Genomic DNA, 18,103 nt, shown 5'->3' with positions numbered 1-18,103 from the left:
AGGCTGTATAGACAGGGACTTTTTTTCTCTGGAGCATAGGAGGCTGAGGGATGATCTTATAGAGGTCTATAAAATAGTGAGGGGCACAGTTCAGCTATAGTCAATATCTTTTCCCAAAGGTAGGGGAGTCTAAAACTAGAGGGCAGAGGTTTAAGGTGAGAGATACAAAAGTGTCCAGAGGGGCAATTTGTTCACACAGAGGGTCATAGAGTCAGAGAGGTTTACAGCATGGAAACAGGCCCTTCAGCCCAACTTGTCCATGCCATCCTTTTTTTTAAAACCCCTAAGCTAATCCCAATTGCCCGCATTTGGCCCATATCCCTCTGTACCCATCGTACCCATGTAACTGTCTAAATGCTTTTTAAAAGACAAAATTGTACTTGCCTCTACTACTACCTCTGGCAGCTTGTTCCAGACACTCACCACCCTCTGTGTGAAAAAATTTCCCCGCTGGTCACTTTTGTATCTCTTCCCTCTCAACTTAAACTTACGCCCTCCAGTTTTAGACTCCCCTATCTTTGGGAAAATATATTGACTCTCTAGCTGATCTGTGCCCCTCATTATTTTATAGACCTCGATAAGATCACCCCTCAGCCTCCTACGCTCCAGAGAAAAAAATCCCAGTCTATCCAGCCTCTCCTTATAACTCAATCCTTCAAGTCCCGGTAGCATCCTGGTAAATATTTTCTGCGCTCTTTCTAGTTTAATAATATCCTTTCCATAATAGGGTGACCAGAATTGCACACAGTATTCCAAGTGTGGCCTTAACAATGTCTTGTACAACTTCAACAAGACATTCCAACTCCTGCATTCAATGTTCTGACCAATGAAACCAAGCATGCTGAATGCCTTCTTCACCACTCTGTCCACCTGTGACTCCAGTTTCAAGGAGCTATGAACATATACCCCTCCATCTCTTTGTTATGTAACTCCCCCCAACGCCCTATCATTAACTGAGTAAGTCCTGCCCTGGTTCAATCTACCAAAATGCATCAGCTCGCATTTGTCTAAATTAAACTCCATTTGCCATTCGTCAGCCCACTGGCCCAATTGATCAAGATCCTGTTGCAATTGGATAGGGTGGTGAGTACTTGGAACAAGCTGCCAGAGGTAGTAGTAGAGGCGGGTACAATTTTGTCTTTTAAAAGGCATTTAGATAGTTACATGGGTATGATGGGTAGAGAGGGATATGGACCAAATGTGGGCAATTGGGACTAGCTTAAGGGTTTAAAAAAAAGGGCAGCATGGACAAGTTGGGTCAAAGGGCCGTTTTCCATGCTGCAAATCTCTATGAATCTATGACTTTGCTACCCCCACCCCGTCAATACCCATGACTTTCTTGTGGATCAGAACCTCAGCTTTGAATATATTCAATGACCTGCCTCCAATCCTCACTGGTGAAGACAGAGTTCCAAAGATCAACAGCCCGCTGAGAGAAAAGATCTCTCTTCACCTTGAATCATAGAACATGGAACAGTACAGCACAGAACAGGCCCTTCGGCCCACGATGTTGTGCCGAGCTTTATCTGAAACCAAGATCAAGCTATCCCACTCCCGATCATCCTGGTGTGCTCCATGTGCCTATCCAATAACCGCTTAAATGTTCCTAAAGTGTCTGACTCCACTGTCACTGCAGGCAGTCCATTCCACACCCCAACCACTCTCTGCGTAAAGAACCTACCTCTGATATCCTTCCTATATCTCCCACCACGAACCCTATAGTTATGCCCCCTTGTAATAGCTCCATCCACCCGAGGAAATAGCCTTTGAACGTTCACTCTATCTATCCCCTTCATCATTTTATACACCTCTATTAAGTCTCCCCTCAGCCTCCTCCGCTCCAGAGAGAACAGCCCTAGCTCCCTCAACCTTTCCTCAGAAGACCTACCCTCCAAACCAGGCAGCATCCTGGTAAATCTCCTCTGCACTCTTTCCAGCGCTTCCACATCCTTCTTATAGTGAGGTGACCAGAACGGCACACAATATTCCAAATGTGGTCTCACCAAGGTCCTGTACAGTTGCAGCATAACCCCATGGCTCTTAAACTCCAACACCCTGTTAATAAAAGCTAACACACGAAAGGCCTTCTTCACAGCTCTATCCACTTGAGTGGCAACCTTTAGAGATCTGTGGATATGGACCCCAAGATCTCTCTGTTCCTCCACAGTCTTCAGAACCCTACCTTTGACCCTGTAATCCACATTTAAATTAGTCCTACCAAAATGAGTCACCTCACATTTATCAGGGTTAAACTCCATTTGCCATTTTTCAGCCCAGCTTTGCATCCTATCTATGTCTCTTTGCAGCCTACAACAGCCCTCCACCTCATCCACTACTCCACCAATCTTGGTGTCATCAGCAAATTTACTGATCCACCCTTCAGCCCCCTCCTCTAAGTCATTAATAAAAATCACAAAGAGCAGTGGACCAAGCACTGATCCCTGCGGCACTCCGCTAGCAATCTGCCTCCAATCCGAAAATTTTCCATCGACCACCACCCTCTGTCTTCGATCAGACAGCCAGTTACCTATCCAATCAGCCAACTTTCCCTCTATCCCACACCTCCTCACTTTCATCATAAGCCGACCATGGGGGACCTTATCAAACGCCTTACTAAAATCCATGTATATGACATCAACTGCCCTACCTTCATCAACACACTTAGTTACCTCCTCAAAAAATTCTATCAAATTTGTGAGGCACGACTTGCCCTTCACGAATCCGTGCTGACTATCCCGGATTAATCCGCATCTTTCTAAATGGTCGTAAATCCCATCTCTAAGGACCTTTTCCAAGAATTTACCAACCACCGAAGTAAGACTAGCTGGTCTATAATTACCAGGGTCATTTCTATTCCCTTTCTTAAACAGAGGAACAACATTCGCCATTCTCCAGTCCTCTGGCACCATCCCCGTGGACAGCGAGGAGCCAAAGATCAAAGCCAAAGGCTCTACAATCTCATCCCTTGCCTCCCAAAGAATCCTAGGATACATTTCATCAGGCCCAGGGGACTTATCGACCTTCAGTTTATTCAAAACTGCCAGGACATCCTCCCTCCGAACATCTATTTCCTCCAGCCTATTAGCCTGTAACACCTTCTCTTCCTCAAAAACATGGCCCCTCTCCTTGGTGAACACTGAAGAAAAGTATTCATTCATCACCTCGCCTATCTTTACTGACTCCATACACAAGTTCCCACTACTGTCCTTGACCGGCCCTAACCTCACCCTGGTCATTCTTTTATTCCTCACATAAGAGTAAAAAGCCTTGGGGTTTTCCTTGATCCGACCCGCCAAGGACTTCTCATGTCCCCTCCTAGCTCTCCTAAGCCCCTTTTTCAGCTCATTCCTTGCTAACTTGTAACCCTCAATCGAGCCATCTGAACCTTGTTTCCTCATCCGTACATAAGCTTCCCTTATCCTTTTCTCACAAGACATTCCACCTCATTCATGAACCATGGTTCCCTCACTCAGCCATTTCCTCCCTGCCTGACAGGGACATACCTATCAAGGACATCCAGTATTTGTTCCTTGAAAAAGTTCCACTTTTCATTAGTTCCTTTCTCTGACAGTTTCTGTTCCCAACTTATGCCCCCTAATTCTTGCCTAATCGCATCATAATTACCTCTCCCCCAATTGTAAACCTTGCCCTGCCGTACGGCCCTATCCCTCTCCATTGCAATAACAAAAGACACCGAATTGTGGTCACTATCTCCAAAGTGCTCTCCCACAACCAAATCTAACACTTGGCCCGGTTCATTTCCCAGTACCAAATCCAATGTGGCCTCACCTCTTGTCGGCCTATCCACATATTGTGTCAGGAAACCCTCCTGCACACGCTGCACAAAAACTGCCCCATCCGAACTATTCGACCTACAAAGGTTCCAATCAATATTTGGAAAGTTACAGTCCCCCATGACAACTACCCTGTGACCCCCACACATATCCATAATCTGCTTAGCAATTTCTTCCTCCACATCTCTATTACTATTTGGGGGCCTATAGTAAAGTCCTAACAACGTGACCACTCCTTTCCTATTTCTAACCTCAGCCCATATTACCTCAGTGTGCAGATCCCCCTCGAAGTGCCTTTCCACAGCCGGTAAACAATCTTTGATTAACAATGCCACTCCTCCACCTCTTTTACCTTTATTTTTAGTTGATCCCCCCGCATCCACTTTCATTTTTAAATAGAATCCATAGATATGGATGGAGATTTACAACTTTTTGGGAATGAAATAGGAAAGAATGTTCCATCGAAACTAGAATTGTCTGCTCTGAATTTCTATCCTACACTGACTGTGATTACCTTTGTAAACTCATTTCACAGGATTTTGAATGAGGAATCACAGGCAAAAATCTCAACTGTCACATCGAGACAGAGTCATATTCCTTGGGATCTGAATATCTTGTAATATGGAACTGTAGCTACGTTATATCTTTCCAGATGTCTCTTCCCTCAGAGCGTTGTTCGTCTTTTGGATTTCTTTTCCACAGGGACCAGTGGAGGCTCAGGATCATTGAATATATTCCAGTTAGACAGATCTTTAACTGACAGAGGTGTCAAGAGTTATGGGGAACAGACAAGCAGATGGAGCAAAAGCTAAGATGTGGGGGGATTTCTTCACTCAAGGATGTGCTAAAGCTTTGGAATCTCAACCCCTGAGGACAGTGAAACCTCAGTCATCAACTATTTTCAAGAGAGAGATTGATTGGTTTCTAGATATTGAAGATATCAAGGGATATGGGTTTAGTGTGGGGAGAATGATGCTGAGGTAGATGAACGAATTATCTCATTGAATAGTTTAAAAGGCTCGATGGGCCAAATGGCCGACTGCAGCTGCTATTTGTTATGGTCTCTGTGTCCAGGACAGGAAGCAGTGAGCATGGATCTGTCAATCAGCCTCAATCAGCACCTTCAGGAGAATTGGGAGGGTGAATATTAGATACAGCAGAGTGAGAATGGAGGGAGAGTGTGTGGGATGGAGATTCACAGCTTTTTAGGACTGAAATAGGAAAGAATGTTCGATAGAAACTAGAATAGTCTGTTCTGAATTTCTATCCTGCACTGACGCTGATGACTTTTGTAAACTCATTTTCCAGGATACTGAAAGAGGAATCACAGACTGAAATCTCAAACTTCACGTCTAGATCTGACAGACTCATATTCCTTGGGAGCTGAATATCATCGGCCTTTGAATCTAGAAGGAGAAATGATTGTCCAGTCTGTTGATTTGAAAAGATTTCAAACATCAGTGTGACTGGAAAAGCAGCAACACACTGCCACACTCGAGTGAGAGTCTTCCAGTGCACTGACTAAAGAGCTTTAACCAGTTACACAGCCTGAATAAATATCACACCATTCACAGCAGGGAGAGACTGTACTCGTGTTCTGTGTGTGGACGAGGCTTCAACTGATTGGTCACCCAAGGGAGAGGCAAGGACACCTGCACCATGGAGAAACCATGGAAATGTGTGGACTGTGGGAAGAGGTACAGAGTCCCATCTCAGCTGGAAGCTCATCGGCGCAGCCACACTGGGGAGAGACCATTCACCTGCTCTCAGTGTGGGGAGGGATTCACTCGGTCATCCGAACTGCAGAGACACCAGCGAGTTCACACTGGGGAGAGACCGTTCACCTGCCCTCAGTGTGGGGAGGGATTCACTCAGTCATCCGACCTGCGGAGACACCAGCGAGTTCACACTGGGGAGAGGCCGTTCACCTGCTCTCAGTGTGGGAAGGGATTCACTCGATCATCCTACCTGCAGTCACACCAGCGAGTTCACACTGGGGAGAGGCCATTCACCTGCTCTCAGTGTGGGAAGGGATTCACTTGTTCATCCAGCCTGTGGATGCACCAGCGAGTTCACACTGGGGAGAGACCATTCACCTGCTCTCAGTGTGGGGAAGGATTCACTTGTTCATCCCACCTGCGGAGGCACCAGCGAGTTCACACGGGGGAGAGGCCATTCAGTTGCTCTCAGTGTGGGAAGGGATTCACTCGGGTATCCAACCTGCGGGCACATCAGCGAGTTCACACTGGGGAGAAACCGTTCACCTGCTCTCAGTGTGGGAAGGGATTCACTCGGGTATCCAACCTGCGGACCCACGACCGAGTTCACACTGGGGAGAGGCCGTTCACCTGCTCTCAGTGTGGGAAGGGATTCAGAGTTTCATCCGACCTACTGAGACACCAACGAGTTCACACTGGGGAGAGGCCGTTCACCTGCTCTCTTCATGTTTATCCAATGACCATTTAAATGCCCTTAATGTTGGCGAGTCCACTACTGCTGCAGGCAGGGCATTCCACGCCCTTACTACTCTCTGAGTGAAGAACCTACCTCTGACATCTGTCCTATATCTATCACCCCTCAATTTAAAGCAAAGGGCTTTAAATTTAAAGAAAGGGCAGTCTTCGGAGCCCGTGAACCAGTGAATCCTACGGTTGTGCGGAACTGCTGCATGCATCACCCTCCACCCCAGGTCCCCGACGTAATTGGGGGAGATCCCTCCGTAGAGGGACCTCCAGCGGGGACCTCCGCCGCCCGGCGGCAACAAGGCCCGCCAAGGTGTATCCGGGCGACAGGCGAGGAGGCGGTAGTGGAAGGTGTGCAGCAGCAGCCCGCACAGGAAACGCCTCCGCGCGGTAGAAAAAGGCACGGAGGGCATTTCCGCGAGGCGGCTCAGGCTGTGGGGCACCTCACCCAGGGGAGGGGGCTGAGGCTTTGGGCCAATGTGGAATTCCGCCCGAACAGGGGAACGCTCGGGCGGGATCCCACCGCACGCCTGTGCCGTCTCAAGTTTGCGTGCAGTTTCGGGGCCGAGCACGACCGTCCTAAGGTCTAGGATGGCTTTGGCCGCGCGCCGGACGGACGTCCCCGCGCGCTCAGCCAGCACGCGGGGACTCATCCAGCCCGCTCCTCCGCCATCGAGCACGTCCCCGATTCTGGTCACCCCGGCGTCCACAGCCCCCCTCTCCGCCAGCCACCTGAAGTTATACGGCTGGAGGAGCGGATTCCTGAGCAGCGGCTCTCGCACGAGAGCCGCTACTCCTGACGGGGGAGAGCTGCGTCGCGAGGCGACCTTGTTCCAGACAGTGAGGAGGTCCTGGTAAAAGACGGGCAACTCCTGCAGGGCGGTCGAAGCACGCCCCAGTTCGATATGCAGGAGCTGCACGTCATAATTGAGGCCGTGCCACTGGCGGAAGAAATACGTCGCCATGGCACACCACTGTGGAGGGGGCTCAACGTAAAGGTACCTCTGCAGGGCCTGGAGGCGGAAGGTCGCTATCTGAGTGCGGAGGCACACCAGACCTTGTCCGCCCTCCTCAAGCGGGAGATACAGGACCGCAGCAGGGACCCAGTGCAGTCGATTGCCCCAGAAGAACCGCACGAGGGTTCTCTGGATATCGGTGACAAAGCCAGGGGGAGGGGTCAAAGGGACCAGCCGGTACCACAGCATGGAGGCGACCAGCTGGTTTATGACGCGAGCTCGCGCCCCGTAGGACAGCACTCGGAGCAGTCCTGTCCAGCGACCCAGGCGGGCGGAGACTTTGGCCTCCAGCTCCCGCCAGTTCGCCGGCCAGGATTCCTCGGCTGGGCAGAGATGGGCCCCCAAGTAGAGGAGGTTGGTCCTGCTCCAGGTGAAAGGCCTGAGCTCCTCCGGAAGGGGGTCCGTCTCCCAAGGACCGACAAGGAGTCCGGAGCACTTGGCCCAGTTGATCCTGGCGGAGGACGCGGCGGAGTACACCGCCTGGCATTCTCGCATCCTCCGCAGGTCAGCCGGGTCCGTGAACATGAGGAGCACGTCGTCGGCGTAAGCTGACAGGACCACCCCTACGTCCGGTCCGCGCAGGACCAAACCTGACAACCTCCTCCGCAAGAGGCGCAGGAATGGCTCCACGCATACGGAATACAGTTGGCCGGACAAGGGGCAGCCCTGCCGTACTCCTCTCCCGAAGCGAAGGGGCGCCGTCAGGGACCCGTTAACCTTAATCAGACACTCTGCGGCAGAGTACAGTAATCGGATCCGGGCGACAAAATGCGTCCCGAACCCGAATGCCCGCAGAGTCCCGAGTAAATACTCGTGCTCCACCCTGTCGAACGCCTTCTCCTGATCTAATGACAAGAAGGCGCCCGACAGACCAGCCCTCTGGGTGTGATGGATTAGGTCCCGGACCAGGTGGAGATTGTCATGTATGCAACGGCCCGGGACCGTGTAGGACTGGTCAGGGTGGATCAAGTGGTCCAGCACGGATCCAAGGCGTGAAGCCATAGCCCTGGCAAAGATTTTATAATCCGTGCTGAGGAGGGAGACCGGGCGCCAGTTCTTGAGCAGGTGGAGATCCCCCTTCTTGGGCAGCAGGGCAATGACGGCCCTGCGCCACGAAAGGGGCATCTCCCCGGTAGCGACGCTCTCCCCCAGGACCCCCGCGTAGTCGCTCCCCAGGACGTCCCAGAACGCCCTGAAGAACTCTACTGTCAGCCCGTCCAGCCCAGGGGCCTTGCCCCGGCTGAGGCCATTTAGGGCGCCGGTCAGCTCGGCCATGGTGGTAGGGGCCTCGAGCCTGCCGACGCCCTCCGGGCCGACCTGCGGCAGGTCCTCCCACAGAAGTCTGCGGGCATCCTCGCTGGACGGATCCGGAGAGAAGAGCGAGGTGTAATACTCCCGGGCAATGGCCCGGATGCCCTCCGGATCCGAGACGGGGGAACCGTCGTCGGCCAGCAGCGTAAGGAGCTGCTGACGGTTAGCCCGCCCTCTTTCCAGCGAGTAGAAGAAGGGGGAGCCGCGGTCCAGGTCCACCTGGAACTGGAGCCGCGACCTCACGTACGCGCCGCGAGACCTGGCAAGCTGCAGGTCTCGCAGCGCGTCCTTCTTCTCCCTGTACTCCGAACGCAGGGCCGGGTCCGCGTCAGGCCGACTGAGACGTGCCTCCAGGTCGAGCACCTCCTTCTCCAACTCCTCGAGCCTGGATTTCCGCCTCTTTGTCGACCCCCTCGCGTACCCCTGACAGAAGGTACGGACGTGAGTCTTGCCCACATCCCACCAGAGCCTCAAGGAGGGGAAGCCTCCCCGCTTCCTTCTCCAGCCGGCCCAGAATCGACGGAACGAGTCCAGGAAGCGCTCGTCCTCCAGCAGCGTGTTGTTAAAGTGCCAGTACGCGGACCCCCGCCGGATGCGAGACGGCGCAAAGTCCGCCCACACCAGGCTGTGGTCCGTGCTCGACACCGGCCGCATGGAGACCGAGGACACGCCGGACACGTGCGCCTTCGAAATGTAAAGGCGGTCGAGCCTGGACGCTCCGACTCCAGGCCTCACGAAAGTGAAGGCGCTGGAGCCAGGATGGAGATGTCTCCAGACGTCCACCAAGTCGTGGGACCCGATCAGGTCCCGCAACTTCACCACCGCCGGAGTGCGCAGCCAGGGGCCGGTGCGGTCCCGTGCCTCGAGGATGCAGTTGAAATCTCCCCCGAGGATAATGCATTCGCCCCCCGCGATGGTGTCGATGTGAGCGGACACTTTCTCGTAGAAAGTCGTTTGCTGCGGTCCAGCGGTCGGGGCGTAGACATTCAGCAAGTGAATGACCACGCCCCCCTCACGGACCGTCAAGTGCAGCAACCGGCCTGGCACCGGCTCCTTGACCCCCAAGATCTCCGGCTTATAACGCGGGGCCAACAAGATAGCCACCCCGCAAGAAGCGAGCGTGAGGTGGCTCATGTAGACCCCCCCTCGCCACTCCAGGAGCCATTGGGCTTCGTCTCCCGGAACGGTGTGGGTTTCCTGCAGGAAACACACCGCATACTTCCCGTCACGGAGGACCGAGAAGTTCTGGAACCTGCGGTGTGGCTCACTGCTGCCGTTGATGTTGAGGCTGGCTATGGTCACCTTCATGTCAGCAGCTTTGTGCCACCGTCACCACTTAACTAGGTGTGTGGGGGGGCGCTGGCGCAATTCTCACCAGTCCACCCCCCACCTTTTCGAGCCTGTGGAGGAACCGCAGTACCCAGCGCCGCTCTATTTTCTTCAGGCCCGCGGAGGCATGCGAGCATGCCTTCACGGACCGGACGAGCCGCGCCAGGTCCGGCCAGCGGCCGAGGGCTAGCCGGATTATGTCGGAGCGACCGGAATGGCTACGGATAAAGACCCTGAGGTCCTTGGAGGGGATGAGGGACGACTCGGTGGGGGGCACGAGGGAGTCCCCCGCCTCGCTCTGGGCAGACTCTGAAAGTGTCCCCGTGCCCTCCACCGAGCCGCTGACCTCCTCAGGGCGGTCGCCCCTCGACTCCGAGTCCCCCGCCGCAGGACGTACGGCGGGCGGCACGGAGCCACCAACTAGCCCTAGCCCCTCCCCGATCCCACCCCCAGGATCGGTGGAGGAGGGGTTCCCCCCGGGCTCACCTTTCCCGGATTGCGGGCCCCCGTGCGACGGCGGCCCAGCCCCCCCCCCCGCCCCAGACGCTTGGACACCCCCCAGGTCCGGTGTATCCTTCGGACTGAGGTTGGGGATGTCCAGCGTCCAAGGTCGGGACGGAGAGGACGAGTGGATCGTCTCTTCGCCGCCGCCGCACGAGGACATGAACATTGGAGTGTCGCCCCAGTCCCCCGACAGACTGAAGAAGAACTCCGGGTTGTAACCGGCCGGGTGGAACGGAACCGTGGGGGCCCCGCTGCCACCCGGCCCCGGAGACTCCTCGCCGGGGGACTGAGGCAACACATGCTTGGATTTACAGGGTGCCTTGCCCCCTTTTTTCGCGGGACAAGGCACAAAGACAGGTGGGGGCACGGCAGGAGATGACTCACAAGGGGGGAGGGGCACGCAGACCTCGAACTCTACGGTGCCCGAGGGGCCCCGCCTCTTTTTGTTAACCTGCCCTCGGGCAGGCGAGGCCCCTCGCCCTCCGCCCCTCTTCGCCTTGCCGCGCCCCCCCTGCTCTCCCGTCACTTCCCCCCGAGGTGGCGGCGTCGCCAGTTTTGCCGGCTCGGGGTCGCTTACCCCCCCATGCTCGGGCCCATGATCCCGGGCGCCGGACCCAGCACTAGGCCCCGGAGAGCCCACGGGCCCGGCAGATGGTGGTGGTGGTGGTGGGGGGGGGGGCGCAGGTGGAGACTGAGGCGGTCCCCGAGCCGGCTGCCGGGGTGGTTGGGGTGTTTTCCCTGGGGGCCGGGGTTCCGGTACCCCCCTTCTTTTTTGTAGGTCCCTTCTGGGCCTTTTGGCCGCGCGGGGGCTCCGCTCCCCCCCCGCCGGCAGCTGAGGTGGCAGCTGCTGCCGGCGTGGCCTCCCCTCGCGGGGGGGCAGATGGTACTCGCTTGGGGGGAGAGGGGGCTGCGGTGCCAGCTGCGGCCGCCTTGGGTTGGTGGTCGGCGGCCTTGGAGACGGGGCAGTTTTTTCTCACGTGCCCCGCCTCCTTACAGGCATGGCACCGCACACCGTCCGCGGACCAAAAGACCCGGTACGTGGTCCCCTCGTGGGGGACATTGAACCCTCCCTCCAGTTCCTCCTCCCGGGCCAGGCGGACAAAAACCTGGCGCCGGAAGGAGTATATATGGCGGAGGGAGGGGTCCCGAAGGCCGAGCGGGATCGGCTGCACCCCGGACCTGACCTCCCCCAGTAGATGGAGGTGGGGGAGGAGGAGCTCACTCGGTAGGAAAGGCGGGACGTTCGATATTACTATCTTGTGGGCGGTGGCCTCCAAAGGGTCCACCGCCAGGAACGTCCCGCCCACCGTGAGCCCCTTTTCCAGGGCGAGGCGAACCGCCCGCTCGGCCTTCAGGAAGAATACGGCCCGGCCGTACATCTTTGAGGTCGCGACAATGGCTGAGGGGCCGACAACCCCAGCCATTGCCTTGACGCAGGCCTCGATAGACATGTCGGGGTGGGCGTAGCACTTCACCCCGAGCTGCCGCGTGATTAGGGAGAATGGCGGCAGGGCCTTGGGAGCGGCGGGGGCTCTGGCAGCCGCCACGCCCGCATAGGTGGGCCGAGAAGGCCCTGCCACCGGCGACGCTGGTGATGTCGCCATGGTATCAAGGGAAGTGCTACGCCCACCCCGAGACTGCCCAGACGTACGGCAGGGCGTATGTGGGATGGGGACGATAAGGCAGGGTGGGGTAGGCGGGGAGGGGTGTAGGTGCTCTCTCCCCGGAGTGAGAGAGGGAGAGAGGAGGTTGGAGGAGCAGGAGGGAGACGAGGCACAAGGCCGGTGCCCCAGTCAGGAGGGAAAAAGGGGAGGGGGTGCCGGTCCCGGGGGCAGCAGCAGTGGGTAGGGGAATTAGGAAAAGGTCTTCACCCCCCCCACTGCAGATGGAAAAGAGACAGTCCAAACGCCTTCGCCCCCCCCCCCCTTCTCCTCCAGTCACTCCCTGTCCTCTCTTCCTCCCTCCCCCCGGGGAGAGCGCACCCTCCAGAGGCCGGATGGCAGGCAAGCAGGCAGTCAGGCAGTCCAGACGGCAGGCAGGCCAGACGGCAAGCAGGCAGGCAGGTAGTCCAGACGGCAGGCAGCCCAGACGGCAGGCAGGCAGGCAGTCCAGACGGCAGGCAGGCAGGTAGGTAAGCAGGCCAGACGGCAGGCAGGCAGGTAAGCAGGCCAGACGACAGGCAGGCAGGTAAGCAGGCCAGACGGCAGGCAGGCAGGTAAGCAGGCCAGACGGCAGGCAGGCAGGTAAGCAGGCCAGACGGCAGGCAGGCAGGTAAGCAGGCCAGACGGCAGGCAGGCAGGTAAGCAGGCCAGACGGCAGGCAGGCAGGTAAGCAGGCCAGACGGCAGGCAGGCAGGTAAGCAGGCCAGACGGCAGGCAGGCAGGTAAGCAGGCCAGACGGCAGGCAGGCAGGTAAGCAGGCCAGACGGCAGGCAGGCAGGTAAGCAGGCCAGACGGCAGGCAGGCAGGTAAGCATGCCAGACGGCAGGCAGGCAGGTAAGCAGGCCAGACGGCAGGCAGGCAGGCAACAGGCAGGCCGGGCAAGGCAGGCAGCAGCTCACCTCCCTCCTTCCTCCCCGCAGGGAGCCAAGAACAAACAAACAAAACAAAAACAAACAGAACCGGGCGTCTTCTTAAACAAACCCACCCCGGAAACAAAGTGCAGGCGCTGCCCCAGAGGAGGCACGTTTCAGGCCGTCTGAAGCTCAATTCTCACTCAGACCGAGAGAAGCAGTTAGTTTTGCTGGGCAGGAATGAGCAGCTGAACAAGTTCATTGTCCACTTCCGCATTCAGACAATGGGGGAGCTCTGATTGGCTGGAGGACCAAAGAACTTCTGGTCCTCCAGAGTTTCCATTGGTCAATCCCCCGCTGACAGACAATGAGGGGCGGAGCCCCACGTGGGGGTGGGCGGGACTTTGTGCTCCAGCCGCGCTGAGCTGTTGTCCAATGGGAAAGGCTGGAAGATCCGGACAGACAATGGTGAGCGCGCCGGCTTTGTCCCGGGCCCCGCCCCACACCCGCACATGCGCATTCCCCCCAAAATACGCACATGCGCATCTTTGATTCAGGGCCCCTTACTAGCTCTGGCCAATAGGAAGAGTTGGAGGACCGGAAGGACTCTGGTCCTCCCGCCATTGAGAGCGCGGGCTTTGTGTGACTGAAGATGGAGTTTCAGAGAGAGTCAAAGTTTCTCCTGTCGGCCACATCTGTGAGTTTGACCTAAAAGAGGCCAACATCTGTGAGTTTCTTTTCTCAATCTGGGGGAAATTGGGGACTTGCAGCAACTGAAGGGAAAGGAAGTGAATCCAGGGAGGGTGCAAACTCTGGAAAGGTTGGCCCAGGACTCTCTCTCTCTCTTAAAGACATTGATATCGAAACATCGAAGGAACTCCATCAGGAACATCCTCCCTGCATCTATCCTGCCTCGACCAGTTAGAATTTTATCAGTCTCTTTGAGATTCCCCCCTCATTCATCTGAACTCCAATGAAAACAATCCTAACCTAGTCAATCTCTCCTCCTACATCAGTCCCGCGATTCCCTGAATCAGCCTGGTAAACATCCTTTGCTCCCTCAGCTTGACACATTTATTTGTCTGTCGAAAAGGATGGTTATTTTCCTCATGTTCACATTAAAGGGCAGCTTTCCCCAGGAGCTGGCTGACATTTAAGCGTACAGTAACTTAATATAGGACAGAGATATGTCTAGTGTTATTCTATGTACCCAGATTAGATACATTCTTTATGCTTCTGTAATAAAATACATTTATTATTATTTCTTGCATTGTAGTATAATGCTGTAGCGATGTTATACACTTCCAGTCATAAAGTCATTACAGCACAGAAGGAATCCATTTGGTAACTTGATTTCATGCTGACTCTCTGTATAACATTCCAGTCCCATTCCCACTCGATATCCCCATTCTCCTGAAAGGTTATTTCCTTCAACTGCCCATCCACTTTCATTTGTAAATAGAATCCATAGATATGGATGGAGATTTACAACTTTTTGGGAATGAAATAGGAAAGAATGTTCCAGAGAAACTAGAATTGTCTGCTCTGAATTTCGATCCTATACTGACTGTGATGACTTTTGCAAGCTCATTTCACAGGATTTTGAACGAGGAATCACAGGCAAAACTCTCAACCGTCACATCTAGAAAGAGTCATATTCCTTGGAATCTGAATATCTTGTAATGTGGAACTGTAGCTACGTTATATATTTCCAGACGTCTCTTCCCTCAGAGGGTTGTTAGTCTTTTGGATTTCTCTTCTACAGGGACCAGTGGAGGCTGAGGATCATTGAATATATTCCAGTTAGACAGATCTTTGACTGACAAGGGTGTCAAGGGTTATAGGGAACAGACAAGAAGATGGAGCAAAAGCTAAGATGTGAGGGGATTTCTTCACTCAAGGATGTCGTAAAGCTTTGGAATTCTCAACCCCCGAGGACAGTGAAGCCTCAGTCATCAACTATTTTCAAGAGAGAGATTGATTGGTTTCTAGATGTTGAAAATATCAAGGGATATGGGTTTAGTGTGGGGAGAATGATGCTGAGGTAGATGAACGAATTATCTCATTGAATAGTTTAAAAGGCTCGATGAGCCAAATGGCCGACTGCAACTCCTCGTTGTCATGGTCTCTGTGTCCAGGACAGGAAGCAGTGAGCATGGATCTGTCAATCAGCCTCAATCAGCACCTTCAGGAGAATTGGGAGGGTGAATATTAGATACAGCAGAGTTTGAATGGAGGGAGAGTGTGTGGGATGGAGATTTACAGCTTTTGAGGAATGGGAGAGGAAAGAATGTTCCATAGAAACTAGAATTGTCTTTTCTGAATTTCTATCCTGTCCTGACAATGATGACTTTTGTAAACTTGTTTTACAGGATATTGAAAGAGGAATCACAGGCCGAAATCTCAAACGTCACGTCGAGATCTGACATAGTCATATTCCTTGGGAGCTGAATATCATCGTCCTTTGAATCTAGAAAGAGAAATTGTTGTCCAGTCTGTTGATTTGAAAAGATTTCAAACATCAGTGTGACTGGAAAAGCACCAACACACTGCCACACTCGAGTGAGGGTGTTCCAGTGCACGGACTAAAGAGCTTTAACCAGTTACACAGCCTGAATAACTATCACACCATTCACAGCAGGGAGAGACTGTACCCGTGTTCTGTGTGTGGACGAGGCTTCAACTGATTGTCCACCCAAGAGAGAGGCAAGGACACCTGCACCATGGAGAAACCATGGAAATGTGCGGACTGTGGGAAGAGATACAGATACCCAACTGAGCTGGAAGCTCATCGGCGCAGCCACACTGGGGAGAGACCATTCACGTGCTCTCAGTGTGGGAAGGGATTCACTCAGTCATTCAACCTGCAGAGACACCAGCGAGCTCACACTGGGGAGAGGCCGTTCACCTGCTCTCAGTGTGGGGAGGGATTCACTTCTTCATCCTACCTGCGGAGGCACCAGCGAGTTCACACTGGGGAGAGGCCGTTCACCTGCTCTCAGTGTGGGGAGGGATTCACTTCTTCATCCTACCTGCGGAGGCACCAGCGAGTTCACACTGGGGAGAGGCCGTTCACCTGCTCTCAGTGTGGGAAGGGATTCACTCGGTCATCCAGCCTGCGGACACACGAGCGAGTTCATACTGGGGAGAGGCCGTTCACGTGTTCTCAGTGTGGGGAGGGATTCACTCGGTCATCCAGCCTGCGGGCACACGAGCGAGTTCACACTGGGGAGAGGCCATTCACCTGCTCTCAGTGTGGGAAGGGATTCTGTGATTCATCCCGCCTGCTGAGACACCAGCAAGTTCACACTGGGGAGAGGCCGTTCACCTGCTCTCAATGTGAGAAGAGATTCACTCGATTATCCAGCCTGCTGAGACACCAGCGAGTTCACACTGGAGAGAAGCCGTTCACCTGCTCTGTGTGTGAGAAGAGATTCAGTCTTTCATCCAGCCTGCTGAGACACCAACGAGTTCACGAATGATTCCAGGGGTTGGATTCTGCTGTTACTGTTTCTGCTCTCAATTACATCCAGGACTGCATTTTGTTCATTCTCACAGTTGGTCAATGGGGAGAATGCTCTGATTGTGGGAAGGGATTCACTGATTCATCCGACCTGCTGAAACACCAGAGAATTCATAATAGGGAGAGGCCATTTATCTGCTCCGAGTGTGGGAAGGGATTTACTCAGTCATTCAACCTGCTAAAACACCAGCCAAGTCACACTGGAGAGAGGCCATTCACTTGCTCCAGTTGTGGGAAGGGATTTATTGATTCATCCAAACTGCTGAGACACCAGCGAGTTCATGCTGGGGAGAGACCTGTCACCTCCTCTGATTGTGGCAAGGGATTCAGTCAATCATCCAACCTGGTAAAGCACCAGCGAATTCACACTGGGGACAGGCCATTCACCTGCTCCGTGTGTGGGAAGGGATTCACTCAGTCACCTCACCTGCTGAAACACCATCATGTTCACGAGTGACTGCAAGGACTGAATTTTGCTGTTAATCACATCGAGGTCCCAACCATTTTCATTGGTGTCTGTTTCTGCTGATGTTAATAAACCCTGGCCCAGTTGTAAGATTTGTATTGTGGATTGTCTTGTCTGAGTCCTGAACTCGTAAATAAAAACAAGAAGTGCTGTAAAAACTCAGCAGGTCTGACAGCATCTCTGGAGAGAGAAACAGAGCTAATGTTTTGACACTGAAGAAGAGTCACATTCAACTGGAAACATTAACTGTTCCTGTCTTTACAGATTCTGTCAGACGTACTGAGATTTTGCAGCAACTTCTGCTTTTAGAATGACGGTGAATGCTGGATACATGAATCAGAGATTGGTGTAAAACTGGGATCTGCTCCTAAATCAAAGTGAAACAGCAGGTTAAAGTTTCCAGCCTGAAAATTACTCTGGTTATTATTCTATATCTACCATTTTAAGGCTGGTTTTAACTCATTTAAAATAAACCTGTTTAAAATATATTTGTTAAAGTCAGTATTAAAATACGAGTTGGATGAGTTCACAGGAGCCTGTTAACCGCTGGGACAATTATTCGACAAACATTGGATCTCCAGATAGAGAAGAAGCTGCAGTTTGTTTGCAGGAATTCCCTGTTTTATTGATGTGTGTGTGTTAGACATCAGGATAACTAAAACTACACAAACCTGGACATCAATGGTGATCTGATTGACAGTTACTCTGGGAATCACTCCCACTGTGAAACTTCAGCACTGACACTGCTGAATTTTGTCGGCTCAGGGAGTGGGACCTCCAGGAGTGGACTGTAAAAAAGCTGGGTTTCAGTATCCTGACTAATATATGGTGAGGAACCAGAAAAACCCTTACTGAGGAACTGCCTGGGGTTTTACCAGTGTAGGTTCAGGGGCGAATGATTCCAGACTCCCTGAAATGTCTGATATTGAACCCAGTTTGGAACAAGATTCATTCAGTTTCCAGGAGAATAGAGACAAATATCACCCACAACTGAGAGAGAGAAAAACAGCCACCTTGATCAATGACTTGGATGAAGCCAGAATTGATGATACAAAGATAGGTAGAAAAGCAAGCTGTGAGGTTATTACAAAAAATCTGTAACGGACACAGATAAGTTACCTGAATGGACAGAAAAATGGCAGATGGAGTATAGTGCGGGAAAGTGGGAGCTTTTCCGCTTTGGCAG

At 53.4% G+C, this 18,103-nt stretch overlaps 2 protein-coding genes across 2 annotated transcripts in view; one reads left to right on the top strand and one right to left on the bottom strand.

The window, feature by feature from the left end:
* Positions 1-18,103, bottom strand: part of LOC144487683 (uncharacterized) — a 58,329-nt gene that overhangs the window by 21,818 nt on the left and 18,408 nt on the right. The gene's annotated exons all lie outside the window — the stretch shown is intronic.
* Positions 13,521-17,231, top strand: LOC144487685 (uncharacterized). The gene is made up of 2 exons (XM_078205768.1): positions 13,521-13,655; positions 15,301-17,231. The coding sequence occupies exon 2, from the start codon at positions 15,652-15,654 to the stop codon at positions 16,408-16,410; it is 759 nt and encodes a 252-aa protein (XP_078061894.1). The 5' UTR covers positions 13,521-13,655; positions 15,301-15,651; the 3' UTR covers positions 16,411-17,231.

This window comes from Mustelus asterias, unplaced genomic scaffold, assembly GCF_964213995.1.
Source record: "Mustelus asterias unplaced genomic scaffold, sMusAst1.hap1.1 HAP1_SCAFFOLD_974, whole genome shotgun sequence".
NCBI lineage: Eukaryota > Metazoa > Chordata > Chondrichthyes > Carcharhiniformes > Triakidae > Mustelus > Mustelus asterias.
The sequence above is the reverse complement of the archived record's forward strand: the minus strand, read 5'-3'. Positions and strand labels throughout refer to the sequence as shown.